Source organism: Rosa chinensis, chromosome 4 (genome assembly GCF_002994745.2).
Source record: "Rosa chinensis cultivar Old Blush chromosome 4, RchiOBHm-V2, whole genome shotgun sequence".
Lineage (NCBI taxonomy): Eukaryota > Viridiplantae > Streptophyta > Magnoliopsida > Rosales > Rosaceae > Rosa > Rosa chinensis.
This window is the reverse complement of record NC_037091.1, coordinates 60887787-60903552: the sequence shown is the minus strand read 5'-3', so window position 1 is coordinate 60903552 and position 15766 is coordinate 60887787. Positions and strand designations below refer to the sequence as shown.

The window sequence follows — 15766 nt, the reverse complement described above, 5'->3', positions numbered from 1 at the left end:
TTTGGATGGAAAGTAACGGCAAGGACCTATTGGTTCGAAATTTAAGAGTACAGGGATTGAAGTGTTTTTAGGGCAAAAGTTCAATGACTAAACAGTATTTAGTCCAAAAATAAAAAAGATAAATAAATAAACAAATGTCTTCAAATATTTAAATTTCAATTAATGTAATTAAATTTAAGTGTGCGCAACCATAATTTTTTCACCACCATTTGAGCTATATTCATCACTTAGGTTGGGCAAGTTGCAATTAAACCTTCCATATGAACATTACTCGAAATAAAATAGTCTTATCACCAATTAATATCAAGAGGAGATGATGAATCATAAATACCACCTACGGAGAGAACCCTAGCTTTCTCTCCTCTTATTCCGCTCAGGTCCTCCTCAGTCTATCAACGCTCATCCGGCGGTAGCCTGACGCCGGCACAGACCTTGGTCGTACTGACGTTGTGGTGTTGCTACCGAACTGGTGATGCATATAGGGCGTGCTCCGTGGGTTTTGAGACAGTCTTGACGTGAAAGCTAAACATGATGGTCCTGTCAAACTCGGTCTTGCAGCTGATTTATGGAGGATTGCGATCGTGGCTGGGTTTGGATTTGTTTCCAAGCGGCGGCTCGATGGTATCGGTTTATGTGCGACGTGAGGCACTGGTATGTGGGATGAGGGCAGTTGCGGCGTGTATTGACTACTACACAGGGAGGCAGCGCTTGGTTGAGGTGGACCAAGCCATCTTAGGCTTTGGGTTGGGATGTTCTTTTAGACCATTAGGTTGTTGCCCTTCTAATTAGCTTAGTTTTTCTTTACTTTCCTATTCCCTATTTTTGTAGGGAGTTATGCACTTTTGTGTTTCTTTTGTACCTATTTGCTATGTATGTTTCATAGTTCATAGGCTAGTTTTTAATAAGTGAGCATTAAATGTAATAGTGAGTAGTGCTAGCATGCCACTTTTCTTACTTGCCCGTTTTGTTGGCAGTGAAAAATATGTAGTCGTGTCATTCTGACTTGAGTAGAATGAACAAACATAGCGACTATTCAAAAAAAAAAAAAGCAAATAATATATCAACAGGAGAGGTGTTTAATGAAACTGTTAAATAATGATGATTTTCTCCTTGAAGCATGGCACAATCCAAGATCACAAAGACACAAACTACGAGTATAAATTAGTTTACTATAAATCTATAATTTTGCAGAATGACAACCACTAATACAAGTCATTTTGGTTCACCAACTCTTCGTCTTCGTCTTCAATGTAACTAGTTCCTCAATAACTCCCCATTCCTAAATCAAAATCCTACGAGGATAAGGAAATATTTTTATTCCTATAAAGAAAAGAATACATGCTATATTTTCTTCTCCCCACTCATTTCCTATTGAAGATAGTTAATCACTTAATTGGGGTTTCTTCTTGTTTCCTATTTCGGGTCAATTTTAGGCCTTGCACTTGTCGCCCACATTGTCAATTCCTCATTCTCATAGGAAATGAGCCCATGTTTTCCTTATAGACTTTGGGTCTTTAAATAGAGGCCCACGCGTTAATCATCTTCATTCCCACTTTTCCGATAATTTCGACTCTTTCCCAATCAGATTTCTGATCCAAGCCCTAGTTCACAATGGAAGCCCCAATTTCCGTCGAAAACCCTAAAACCTCCGAAGACCCAGAAACTTCCGATTCCACATTGCAAGTCGTCGACGACGACGACGGCACCGTCGCCGGAGCCGGAGCCGGAGCCGACTCGATCCTCGACGTCTCCGGCCAAAGTCTGGACTTCCCGATCGGCGAGAACTCCGGCGACGACGTCGGGGATCTATACCTCTACAAAAATGTGTACAATTTACTGCCTAAATCCATCACCGGACTAAAAGGCTTGAAGACGCTGAAGTTCTTCAGCAACGAGATCAATCTGTTCTCGTCGCCGGAGATCGGCGACATGGCAAGGCTAGAATGCATGAGGATCTCGTCGCCGGAGTTCGACGGTTTGCCGCTGCACAAATTCAAAGCGCTGAAGGAGCTGGAGCTCTCCAAGGTCACATCTCGGTGCTTGGCGGTTCCCATTTTGAGCCAGATCGCCGGACTCAAGCTCCTCACGAAGCTATCGGTATGTTATTTCTCTATAACTTTCCTTCCTCCGGAGATTTGCTGCTTAAAGAGTTTGGAGCATCTGGATCTTTCGTTCAACAAGATGAAGACCTTGCCGGGAGAAATTGGCAATTTGAATGCTCTGGTGTCGTTGAGAGTTGCCAATAATAAATTGGAGGAATTGCCTGAGGGTTTGTCCAGATTAGCTAGGTTGGAGAACCTGGACTTGTCGCATAATAGGCTGACGTCATTGGGGGTTGTTGATTTTGGGTTGATGCTTAGCCTCCGGAATTTGAATCTCAAGTACAATAGGCTTTCGAGTGAGTGTGTAGTGCCTTCGTGGATATGCTGCGATTTGGATGGGAATGGAAATGATGAGTCTGGCAGTTCTTCAGTCGAGTTGGATTGCTCAGCCAATGTAATTAGTGTGTCTAGTAAATCGAGAAGTAGGTTTCTAGCAAGTTGGAGGTCGGATGGGAGGAAGTGTTATTTTCGGTGGAGAGCTCCAGGATGCGTAAATAAAGGCAGGATGCCCATGCCGATGCGTGTGAAGGAAGATGGAGAAAGCAAAACAGAAAATGTAGATGTTACTGATTCTGCAGTAGATGAGGATGAGGATAAGGATGAAGGTTTAGTATCTCAAGAAGCTGAAATTTGTTTGTTTGTTAACTCTACTACAGTAGATGAAGGTGATAAAAAAGATTGTGAGGTTGAAGTATCCTCAAACAGTCAAGAGGTTGCTGGTGAGCAAGATGAAGCATTATGGTCAGAAATGTTAAAAGCCACTTCCGGATCCAAGAGGAAGGAGCATGTTGGGGATCTCAAGAAGCCGAATTGCAAGAATCCAAAATCTGGTGGGATTAGTGGTGTATCTAGTTATGATATTTCACTAGATCAAGGTGATAAAAACGATTACGAGAATGAAGTATCCTCAGCCAGTCAAGAGGTTGTCGGTGAGAAAGATGAAGAAGCATCATGTTTAGAAAAATCAGAAACTACTTTGGGATCCAAGAGGAAGAATTCGAATGGTGATGAGCATGTTAAGCAGCCAGATTGTGAGAATGGTGATGGGAATGTTAAGCAGCCAGACTGCAAGAATGGCAATGGGGATGTTAAGCAGCCAGATTGCAAGAATGGTGTTGGGGATAATAAGCAGCACAAGAGATTACGTCTTGATCAAGTACATAGTCATGATTGTTCAAATTTATCTCAAAAATTTAGTGATACGTCTTTTTGCGGTATTGAGGACAGTCTTCAAGATGGCTTTTATGATGCGGGACGTGATAGGCCGTTCATGCCACTGGAGAGTTATGATGAAAATTTCCCTCTTGACTCTCGTGAAGTTATTTTCTTGGACAGCGGAAAGGATGATGAGTTGGATGGAATTTTTCAGTCTGCCAGAGATGTGGTTCGCCGTTTGAATGAGTTAAATGATAATCGCACTGATGAGCGACAGATTGCAATGTTTCTTGCTCTCTTTGTGTCAGATCATTTTGGAGGGAGTGATAGCGTTGCTGGTGTTGAACGGAGACGCAAAGGTGGTCCTGACGCAAATGTCAGGAAGCCTTTTGTATGCACCTGCTCAACTAGAAACGGTGAACCTATTAATTTATCCACTAAACCATACTTGCAGACGGTTGAAGTTAATGCTTTTGTTGATATCTCTGAGAAATCTCTCCGCTCTATTAAAGCAAGACATAAATCTATCCTAGTTCCTATAGGAACTGTGCAGTATGGTGTTTGCAGACATAGAGCATTGCTATTGAAGTATCTATGTGATCGGATGGAGCCTCGAGTACCTTGTGAGCTTGTTAGGGGATACCTGGATTTCATGCCCCATGCTTGGAATATTATACCAGTCAAGAGAGTTGACTCAACTGAGACTCGTTGGATAGTTGATGCATGTCGTCCGAATGACATGAGAAAGGAAACAGATCCTGAATATTATTGTAGGTATATTCCTATGACACGGATCAAAGTTCCTCTTTCTGGAAGCAACTTTGGTTGTTCTTTGCCACATTCTTTGCTCTCTTTTGATGGAACTCTGAACAAATCTGGCAGTTCTCTCATTCAGTGCAAATATGGATCAGTTGAGTTAGCAGCAAAAATGCGTACTTTGGAGGTAGATGGGACTTCAGGGGATGATGTTAGGAAGTTCGAGTACAACTGCTTAGGGGAAGTAAGAATGTTAAGTGCTTTGCACCACCCCTGCATAGTAGAGTTGTATGGACATCAGATATCATCCAAGTGGGCTCCTTCAGTGAATGGCACTCCTGGCTCCCGTACTTTGCAATCAGCAATTTTCATGGAGTACATAAATGGGGGTTCCTTAAAGAGTTACATAGAAAAGCTATCAAAAGCTGGTGAGAAGCATGTCCCTGTGCATTTAGCTGTTTGCATTGCTAAAAATGTTGCTTCTGCACTGGTGGAGCTGCATTCAAAGAATATCATTCATCGAGACATCAAAAGTGAGAACATTTTGATTGATTTGAATAGCAAGACAGCTGATGGGACCCCTGTTGTGAAGCTCTGTGATTTTGATAGAGCGGTGCCTCTTCAGTCGTACTTGCATTCCTGCCTTGTCGCTCATGTAGGAATACCTCCTCCTAATGTTTGCGTTGGAACACCTCGCTGGATGGCTCCAGAGGTTCTGAGAACAATGCATGAGCAAAATATTTATGGACTGGAAGTTGACATCTGGTCATTTGGATGCCTTCTTTCCGAATTGTTGACTTTGCAACTTCCTTACTCCGGAGTAGCTGATTTGGAGATACATGACCTTATTGTGACAGGACAACGACCTAAGTTAACAGATGAGTTGGAGGCGCTTCTGCTATATATGGACGAGCCAGTGGCTCGATCAGCTGGAGAGCTTGGGGGAACAGAGGCTGACTTAGACACACTAACATTTCTTGTTGACTTGTTCTGCAAATGTACTGAGGAGAATCCGCAGAGTCGTCCAACAGCTGAGAACATCTATAAATTGTTGCTCGAACACAGCATGCAGCTTACAAACTCTAGTTAGAATTACTAGGTTAAAGTTAGGTACTTCCACTTCAAATTTTGTAATCCTAATGATGGTTCATTGTGACAATAATGTTTGTTTATTTACCTTGACCCAAGGTTTGGGTTTGTCCAAGTTTCTGTGTTGGACAGTATAATTGTATATATCCGATTGTCCATTGATGTTTTGCTACCAATTTTGTGTATAAGATAGCACCAACTTCTGGTTTGGATTAAAGACAAAGAAATGGGACAAATTCTTAAGAAAGTTTTGGCTCCAAATCCAAACAGTTATGACAATGTTGCAGTAAAAGCAAGCCCAGATTTTTAACCAAGTTTGGAGATAATCACTCTCACCTTTGTAGTTGGAGGGCATTTAGGTATTGTATTTTCATTTTCAACATCAGAACGCAGAGACCTTAGTAACAGGTTACTTTTTTTCATATGTAGAACTAGAACCAGATGTTAATAGACTAACCTACAAAAAGTAAATCACCGAATGGAATTTACTCAATTCTGTACTAAATACAACATCAATCTGCTGCAAAAGTGGCTGATTGGTTATGACATCAATGTATAAAAAAGTTTCTGCGTATGAACCTTCATAAACTTCAAAACCAATGTGATATAGCAAATTGTTTATGGCTCTCAATTTTCATTTTTTGAAGAGAAGATCACAACTAGCCCACTGGGATGTACCTCCTACTGGGATTTTAAGGGTTGTGTTGTGTGACGGTCTTATCAGCTAAATTGAAGGTATTCATATCTCGTCTCCGAAAATATATAGACACATATATACTCTCTTTACGGCTGGGCTTATTCAAAAAATATACTCTCTTTACGGTTGGGCTTGGTCCAGATCAGAGGACACGCTGCGCATATGTACGCGCAAGTCATTGAATTAATTAGCAAAGATATAGGAAAATAAAATGAATATGTATTTAGCTGAAAAAGGAAAATTTTGTGAAGGAGTTAGAGACTATTGCCTGCTATAAAAATTTTGGGAAAAACAAGAAAAAGCTTACGATTTTGAAAGCTACAAGCATAGTTAGTAAAAAACGGGACCTATACATTACGCAAAAAATACGTACGTGTATTATTCGGACATTTTATCAAATAGTTCGTTGAAAAGTTCGGCAAAATATTTTTAATTAATTAAATAATTAAAATTTTTAATTAAAAATATTAATTTATATTCATTTTTGTTCAATAATATGTGTAAAATATGGAAAAAAAAAGGTAAAAATCATGTATAGTATGTGTATAATACTTTTGGCTTCAAAAGTACGGGAAATTTAACGAGTCCCTTTCAAAAATACGAACCAGAAGTATTTTTGAATAAAACGTAAGTACGTGTTTTATTCGCGTATAATACGAAAAATTACTAACTAGGGCTACAAGATATTGAGATAAATCCTAATTATCTTTTTCTACAAATTCTCTTTGAACGTTTGATGCACTCAGAATCTACACAAGGAAATCCTAATTATCTTTTTTTTTTTCTTTAATATTAACCAGTATAAATATATGGTTGGATTCTAGCTTGTAGCCGACTTGTAGCAAATCGATAGATTTGATGGCTATCAAATAGTAAAACCTAGAGTTCATAATTTTTCCTTTGTCTTACGTTTGTTTGGCACAAACATCTTGACAACCATGATGCACAATGAATTCGATTTTCCTACAAAATATTAAGGTTTTTCTCAAGAAACATGCAGAGAGAAAAATCTGTAATATATGTATTCCAAGTGCACCAAATGTGCGTTCTTGTTGGTACAACATTTTAGAGTTTTACTAGGATGACGATATATAAGATTCCATTGCACATTTTTGAAGAAGATCATGGGAGTTGATCACAAATCTATGCTGCTATCTTGTGATCATTGTCGAGGCGCAGGTTAGAGTCTATTACTTGATTATAATTGCTTAGCTTGATTTCTCACTTAATTATTTTTTTCTCTGTAAGTTACTGTGGTAATAGCGCACTATGAATCAAACTTGCTTTCTTGTATCCAACCATCCAATCTGTTGTTTGAAATCTTCTTCCGTAGATATTTGTACATCGAATTAGTAATTACTGATGTGCTAATTAAACAAGATAATTTCAAGAGCTCTTATGTGAGAAACTTAAGATCTTATAGTATTTTTTCTTATATAAGAAAAGAGAACTAATATTTAATTATGTTTTGTGAATTCGATCACATTTATTTGGAGAAATTAGTTTTTGGATGTTTCTAAATTTATATTCATTATGTTCATAGAACGAACATATGTATGAAGTTATATGAATTCAATTATTACTTCAGGTTGGGGATGTCATTAGCATCGAGAAGAAACTACCATTTTATAACTCCAACCAATGGTGCATTTAAGCAACCATATGAAGAAAAGCTCAGTTTCGTGAAAGCAATGAAGACCTTGTCGTGGATGTTTCCAATTGTATCTTATATGGTTTGATCCATGGCAATGGATATGGTCACTTGTTCACTATACAACGTGCCCAGGGTTGCGAGTTTCTCTGGGACCAAGATCATGCAACTGTGGCATCGAATTTGTACAAATCTCGGAACGCTGTAATTAGTTTGATTAATTTCATAATTAACAACATGTACTTATTTCATTTTTCGTCTTTTATTACATTAGATGTATATATGCATGTACGTAAGGCCATGTTTGGTAACGTTTTTAAAAATAAAAATGAGAAAACAACATTGTAATTTTCAAATCTGAAAATGTGTTTGATAGTTTAGTGTGAAAAAATATTCTCCTTATTTTATAAACTAGGAGAAAGAAAAAGTGAAAATGTTGTTTTTAGTTTCCCCAAGTAAAAGTTGAAAATATTTTCTATCTTTATTTTTCACGTTTTCAAAAATAAGTCGCAAAACGCATTTTCACCTTATTTTCATTTTCAGACATGAAAACGTTACCGAACGCCATCTTAACCTTCTTTTCTAAATTTATATTCATTATGTTCATAGAACGAACATATGTATGAAGTTATATGAATTCAATTATTACTTCAGGTTGGGGATGTCATTAGCATCGAGAAGAAACTACCATTTTATAACTCCAACCAATGGTGCATTTAAGCAACCATATGAAGAAAAGCTCAATTTTGTGAAAGCACTGAAGAAAGAACTTGTCGTGGATGTTTGATGTTTCCAATTGTATCTTATATGGTTTGATCCATGGCAATGGATATGGTCACTTGTTCACAATACAACGTGCCCAGGGTTGCGAGTTTCTCTGGGACCAAGATCATGCAACTGTGGCATCGAATTTGTACAAATCTCGGAACGTTGTAATTAGTTATTTGATTAATTTCATAATTAACAACATGTACTTATTTCATTTTTCGTCTTTTATTTCATTAGATGTATATATGCATGTACGTAAGGCCATGTTTGGTAACATTTTTAAAAATAAAAATGAGAAAACAACATTGTTATTTTCAAATCTGAAAATGTGTTTGATAGTTTAGTGTGAAAAAATATTCTCCTTATTTTATAAACTAGGAGAAAGAAAAAGTGAAAATGTTGTTTTTAGTTTCCCCAAGTAAAAGTTGAAAATATTTTCTATATTTATTTTTCACGTTTTCAAAAATAAGTCGCAGAACCCATTTTCACCTTATTTTCATTTTCAGGCATGAAAACATTACCGAACGCCATCTTAACCTTCTTTTCTTAATTTGTAGAAAAATCAACCTAAGAGACGTGGCGAAGAAGGGACCGATGGATCTCCGGCTGCTCTATGCGGTTGCTCTTAAACATACTTGGTTTGGAGAATTGGGATACAGCTTCTACCGTGGCAGCTTTGGAATGACGGAAGCTAGGTACAAATAGGCTCTAGAATCTCTGAAATTGTTAACGCTCGAAGAGATAATTGAAAGTTGTAATGATGACTACGAGCGACGAAAAAAGTGGAGGGAATAATCAAGCATTACAGAGGAAAAAGTAGATTTTTAGGAAAACTGAATACCATCGAGGATCTATTAAAGCGTATGCTATGGCTGATCATGCTCGGCCAATGTAATATAGTGGCATGGAAAAAAAATTCACTTGCTGTTGCTGCTTATTCATTTTACGATGCTTCTTCAAAAATTGAACTGGAAGAAAGTGAAGCCACTGTGGCCGAAAGGATTGTGAATTCACTAAAAAAGAAGAGAAAGAGACACTCGAGTTCAACTTGGACAAAGCACAGAGATTTGCTACAAGACGAAGGAGCTAATAGTGAACAAGTTGAAACGTTGCTAAAAAAGCTGGATGGCAAGAGGGTTGGAAACTACATTGTTAACAGGACGAGAAATCGTTATGTTGAGTACAAAGCTGATGCTGTTGGGGTTCCTGGATGCAATATATATAGCGATTTGATATACATGTACCAGTATGTGTTTGTGACATACCCATCAGATTATGTAAAGTTAGACACCCAAGCAGTGTTAGACACTATGCAATATGTGAAGGACTATACTAGAATCGACGAAGAAAGCACGTTTTTCTGCCAACTGTTGCGAAAGCTGAAAACCATGAATGAAGATCATGATGAATTGATGATCATTACTTGGAGCATGGTGGGATATTGGTGGTAGTGCCACCTGGTGCCACCATTGGAAATCTAAAGCAAGAAGCATGTAGAGCCATTAAGGAGACTTACTGTTTGTGTGCTGCAGAACATTTTGTGGTGGAGGAAATCGTAGACAACAATGAAGTAGAAGACACGGCAGTGATTCCTGAAAAATTAGTTATTAGATCGAGAGGAGAACGAGTTGGTTTGGTATTGACTATAGAACCTTCGGGCATATGCTTGACCACGTACCAAGGTGGGAGTCACGCTATGGAGGTTGTAGATAGTACAAAGTGTGGGGCAAAGGAGGATGACGGTGAGGTGATGGAGTTATATATGTCCAAGTTGCTGGACATTGAAGAATCAAAGATGTGATCACTGCATCTCAACAATCAGCCATGGTGCCGTTCTGGGCTTTCCTTGGCAGCAGAGTAAGTAAATTTTAGAGAGGGAAACAATAATTGATCTTTTGGAGACAAATCTTTTTCATCCTAGAGCCAGTATTGTTCTTTGTCTAGTAGTACTTGATAATTGTTCAGTTATATTTTTATTTTTGGCTTAAGATCTTTTTCATTTTTTTTGTTGTTGAGAAATTGGGATGAAGACTTGTATATGCTTCTGGAATTTGATGGAAATATATTTTAACATTTCGATTGCATTGGCTTATCATGTGTCCTATTATATTTCCAACGGCTTTGCCTGCACTTCTTGTTCATCATTGTCCTTATGTGTGCAATTTATGTTTATAGATGATAGGACCCGCCCCGGATTTCACCCTGAAACCTGAAGAGGCTCTGCAGGGTCCACCTTAGAAGGAATTCTACCAAGAATTTGGCAGAACTTCCCCCGAAAGTGGACTACCCACAACCTGTAAAACGCACAAAACACTTCAAGCAAACCAACCTTATACTCCTGGAGCCACCCTGCTCCCAATTTACCATCAACTGCACTTTCACAAAACACAAAACTCAACTTAACAATACTAATCCCAAATGTTATCAGAACAATATTAATACACAAGGATATAAAAAGAAGAGTAAAGGATCAAGGGATCCTACAATGCGGAAGTAGCGACAACTATGCCTCAAATGCCTTGTACGCCTGACCTCCACTAATTCGCCTGCAAACTGGGCATTTGAAACCGAAGGGCCCAGGGGAAAGTAATTTAAAACACGTTAGAGTGAGTGGACAAAAATAAATAAATAAGATCATTCAAATGAAAGTAAAGCTTTAATACTTTCCCATATGCTCATCTTTTAAAAAAACTTTGATGCATGCAACGTGGATAAAACATATTTCTCGCAACACGAAAATTCGTGAAAAAACATTCCACCCCCGCTGGTCAAAAGAAATCGAGCTAGCCCCGCTAGCTGAAGGTATCAATCAAATATGGGGAATAAGTTCTCACCATACAAATAAGGGAGCCTCCCAGGCTCAGGTCGGAGTGTCCCACACTCTGGAGCATCTCATGCTCTGCTCTACTCACCCACGAACACATAGTAAGCAGGGAGGAGTACTAATAGACTAGCTAGCAATAAATATGACGACCCAGGTATGGTGGTTTAAAACCATACGAAAACTCGAAAATCAGTAAGGCTTCTCCAATACTCACGAGAAAAGGCATATTCCAACGACATGGCCCCGCACGCCAAAATAATCTCGAATTCATAAACCATTAGGCGAGAAATAATCGATAAATATAATTCCATTGAAAATCCCATTTTCGAAAAATATTTCAGAAATCTCAATATCGACAAATAGAAATGTATTATAAATTTCCGGAAATCACCTCGGAAAATAATTCGTCGAAAATCATGATTTCAAATAAAAACCATATATCAGAGATACTTATCGAAGGCTCAAAATCCATTTCCAAATCATAATTGAAAATAATTCATAATTAATCTCCAAAAATTAAATCATATTTCCTAAAATAAATCATAAATCCAAATATGAGCATAATAGATTAGTAACCGAAATTCATATGGAAAAACAATGTCAAAATTATAATCCAAGGCAAAATATTATGCTCAATAAATAAAATGATAATTAAATTAATCAATAATTTCAAAATAAATGCATGCATCATTATTTAAAACAAAAGTCCACTCACAGTATATGGCTAACCTTGCCGTTTATTCGAAGTTTCCTCAAATGGCGGTTTCTCACGTCCTGTACAAAAATAATCGCGCGTAAACAAAATGATTATAGGACGGAAATTAACTTTACGATAATTAAAACGAATTTCTAATCGTCTCCTTTAATCTCTACTCCTTCAATTTTCGTCAGATTTAATCCAAACTTCACCAACAAATTCTATTCGTCGATTTACAAATTCTAAGATGAATTCCAAAAAAATCCAATGGTCAGATTCTCGTAAATCGATAACCTAAACTTTTAATTTTTGGAAATTCATAATCGATTCAAAACTCCTCCAATCTTCACCAAACTTCACATATAGTCTCTGCAATATTTATGTGATTTAACTAACTAAAACAAAAACATTATTTAAATCACTGTTCATACACCGCACTATTCACCCGTCGCACTATTCATGCGGTGACACTGTTCATGCGGCGGCCAACTCCTCCTCCAGCCTCCAAATTTCATCCACAGCATCATCTCAACATTTCCAATAACTTTCTCAACTGTGACAAAGTCAGAAAATACCTTGAAGTGGCCGAACAATTAAGCACTCCGAAGTATAGTGAAATTTTCCAATTATGCTTTCTTCGTCCATGCTTCGATCTGGGTTATGAAACTTGGCGAGCATGAAGAGTGGCTCAAGGCGCTTCTAATGGACCTGGGTTTATGACCGGAGGTGGCCGGAAATCGGCGTTGACCAATTTGCTACAGTAAAAATGTTGGCTTCGATCTCCACATTCTATTTCTCAATAGTATTTACATGTTAGCTAAGATTGCCGAGTGGAAACATGGCAGAAATTCTAGTGTACCAAGAGCTAGACATTATCTATAATAATGTTTACGCCGAGGCCTTTTTGAGAGAGTCTCAATAAGGCGTTCGTCTTGAGGCATAAGGCGTAAGTCTTACGTATAAACGTGTTATATTTATGTAATTACTAATTTTATATATAAAACATTAAGAGCAACAAAAAAAAAGAAACATTATTAGTCCATCTCTAAGTTATTGTCCCACTGAGACTGGAACTCATTGTGCCTGCACTACATAACTTCAAAACTTATATCAATTTAAACAGAACAACAATTGCTTAACAAAACTTATATCAATTGAGAAAGTGCTTAACAATTAACAGAACAAGTGCTTAACAAAAATGCATATCTGGCACACCTAACTATCAAAAATACAACACGTTTTTATCTTGCTGGTGTAGTGCAGCAGTGGCATTCCACAATACTATTTATAATTTTATATCAGCTCTTCACGCATGGACCTGATATTCTAATCCAGAGTGCTACAATATGGAACTAGAGCAGTCAGACACTCAGACCCCCTGAAATGCCACGATAAACGGACACGGATATCCAATTCAATTGCTCAAACAAAATATAATGCAGGAGAGCCAGCAATTCAAAACTTAACAGAACGAGTGCTTAACAATTCATAACGAGTGTAGAAGAGTGTGATTATGAAGCATTTCCTAATTAATACCCCTTGGCCGACCCCTCATTTCTCATCCCAGAGTGGTGTTTAATGACAAGGAATACTAAGTGCTAACTTCAAACCCTGTTAACAATTGTACCTAGACTTCATATGCGATAACTGTCACCGTCTTGAAAATTTGTAGTTCTGATTTCTAGAATCAGCTGCAATTATGTAAATCTTACACTTGAAATTGTTGAGTGTTGACTATGAAAGTAATAGTTGGGCACCTTGTTTATGAAATCTGAGAAGAAAAAAGGCATCCTTGCCTGGTTTGTGACGCAGTCGGATTGATAACTAGGTTTACCAGCAATAAACCTAAGCAAAAGATTCTGGAGTCCACCAGAGATAAAAGAGAATAATCTCAATTTAATTGATAAAAGATGAAAGATAGTTCTACAGCCGTTTAAGGTTGCTTATATATGGGAAAGAAACCCTAGGGCGACTAACAATGAAACCCTAAAGCCCACGGATTAAAACAAAACAAATCCAAAATAAACTAGAAAACCTAAAATAAAAAGAATGTAAAACTAGCCTAAAAATATGAAATCACGAATCGGATAATTAAGACGATATATTTTGGCCTAAATCTGATAGGGCTCACTAAAGTGAGTCTTGAAGATTTCGTCGTTCCCATTCTGGAAAGCTATCATGCGTCTCAAACGGACATTCTGGCCAAAAGTTAGTCAAATCTGATTCAAAATCAAAACCTGACTTTTTGTACGAGTAACTCGAAAGGTCCAAAACCAAATCTTCTTGAATATTCCAGCGGCTAATAATCTCATTACGCGTGAGTTACCTATTTTCCAATCACTCTTCTTGATTCTACGCCGCTTCTTTGCTTTTATGGTTTTCTGGCTAAACTGGGCACATTCTCGCCCTACATCAGTTTGAAACCAGAACCAATGACTTACAGTTGCAAGGTTCATTGTAGATGTTTTCCGACTACTTGTACGAACAGAATATGTTTAAGATGGACTCTTTCTATCTCATCGGATTCATGAATGTATATACTTGAAAGAAAAAAAAATCAAGAATCGGCAATCAAACTATATCAATTTAAACATTCAAAACTTAACACAACAAGATAGATTTGAAAATTTTTTCTTAACAGAAATAGAGGCGCAGGTTTTATAGGAGTCTTTGATTAACAGATACATTTTCAGATCACCAATTCAGCTATTAAAAAAAAAAAAATTATGGGCGTTCGCTTTCAATGCCTTCAGCCTCGCCTTGTGTGACGCCTTTGGAGCCTCGTCGCCTTGGTAGCAAAACACACTCATTTTCATGGACGCCTCACGCATTTTAAGCCTTAGGATCGTCTCAAGGCTCGCCTTTTAAAACATTCTATATAACTAATATTCACAGGCAAGAGAGAAAATGACTTGTTTTCATGTCAATTTTACAGACTATTTTCTGGAGTGCAGATAAAACAGCACTTGATTATCCCCGGCTACGGCCACGGCACCTGACCTTGAATCATCAGTAGCAATACATGAATATAACAGATATAAGTAAATTAACTCGATCGTCAGTCAGCTTTAAATGATGCATGCTTTGGGAATAAATCTGCTGTTGAATGATTTGATGAAGGGCTGCTTCTAGCATATACTTTTCTTTATGGTTGGCGATTAATGCATACGTTTAAAATAATGCATGGCGCCAAGCTTTGTTCCTGTAGATAACTCCCACATATACACAAGTCCATCACAAGTTCCACAGATCCCTCGACCAGCTGAAGCACCGATGACAGCAGCCACAGCACCTCCTATATATCATAGGGCACCGGTAATTGAACATTCGTATAGGTTTCTCCTTCAGAAAGGCTATAAACCATTTGCTTAATTAGTTCGGCTGGGGGGGGGGGGGGGGGCGGCGGCGGGAGGGGAGAATCATGAGCATTGGAAGTAGGTTGCACCAGCGCTGAGTTGTATGATTATGCTCTTCGGAAACTTTATGCCAATGCTTGCAAACAGCGTCCAGACGAACATGGTCAATGGGTTCGAACAACTTGTGCAACATCAAAAAGAGAATGTCCTTAGGAAGACTTGCCCATTCTGATACAGATGAGCAACTAGTGTTGCAGGCAATTCGGTGGAGCTTCTTAATTGACCTACAAAAATAAATGATTCACTCTTAGTAGACCCGTACATGCAGCTCACATACAGTAGAGTAAAAAATTGAAAGCACAGAGAAATGATGAGAGTGCTTACAAAACATGCAATAAAAATTTTACAAGGAATAAATCAAACCGAAAACTACCCAAATTAAAAACTCAAATTTCCCAGTTTTGAATTCTCAGTTGTTACGTGATCATACGAAAAAACACACACACACATATATATAGGGATTGTGATACCTATAGGGAAGGAGCTCAAACTCCAAACGTTGCTTATTCTTGTTATCCGGGTGGACCTCAAGCATGGAGTCAATTTCGACGCCAGTGGAGGGTAACAAGGGATTGAATATCAGAGTTAATAATTAAGATCGGAAAAGATAG

General features: G+C 38.0%; 1 protein-coding gene across 1 annotated transcript; it reads left to right on the top strand.

Annotated features, from left to right (window-relative positions):
* The first annotated feature begins 1535 nt into the window (after window positions 1–1535).
* On the top strand, window positions 1536–5278 carry LOC112197583. Its single transcript, XM_024338318.2, has one exon. The coding sequence runs from the start codon at window positions 1612–1614 to the stop codon at window positions 5101–5103; it is 3492 nt and encodes a 1163-aa protein (XP_024194086.1). The 5' UTR covers window positions 1536–1611; the 3' UTR covers window positions 5104–5278.
* Window positions 5279–15766: the final 10488 nt, after the last annotated feature.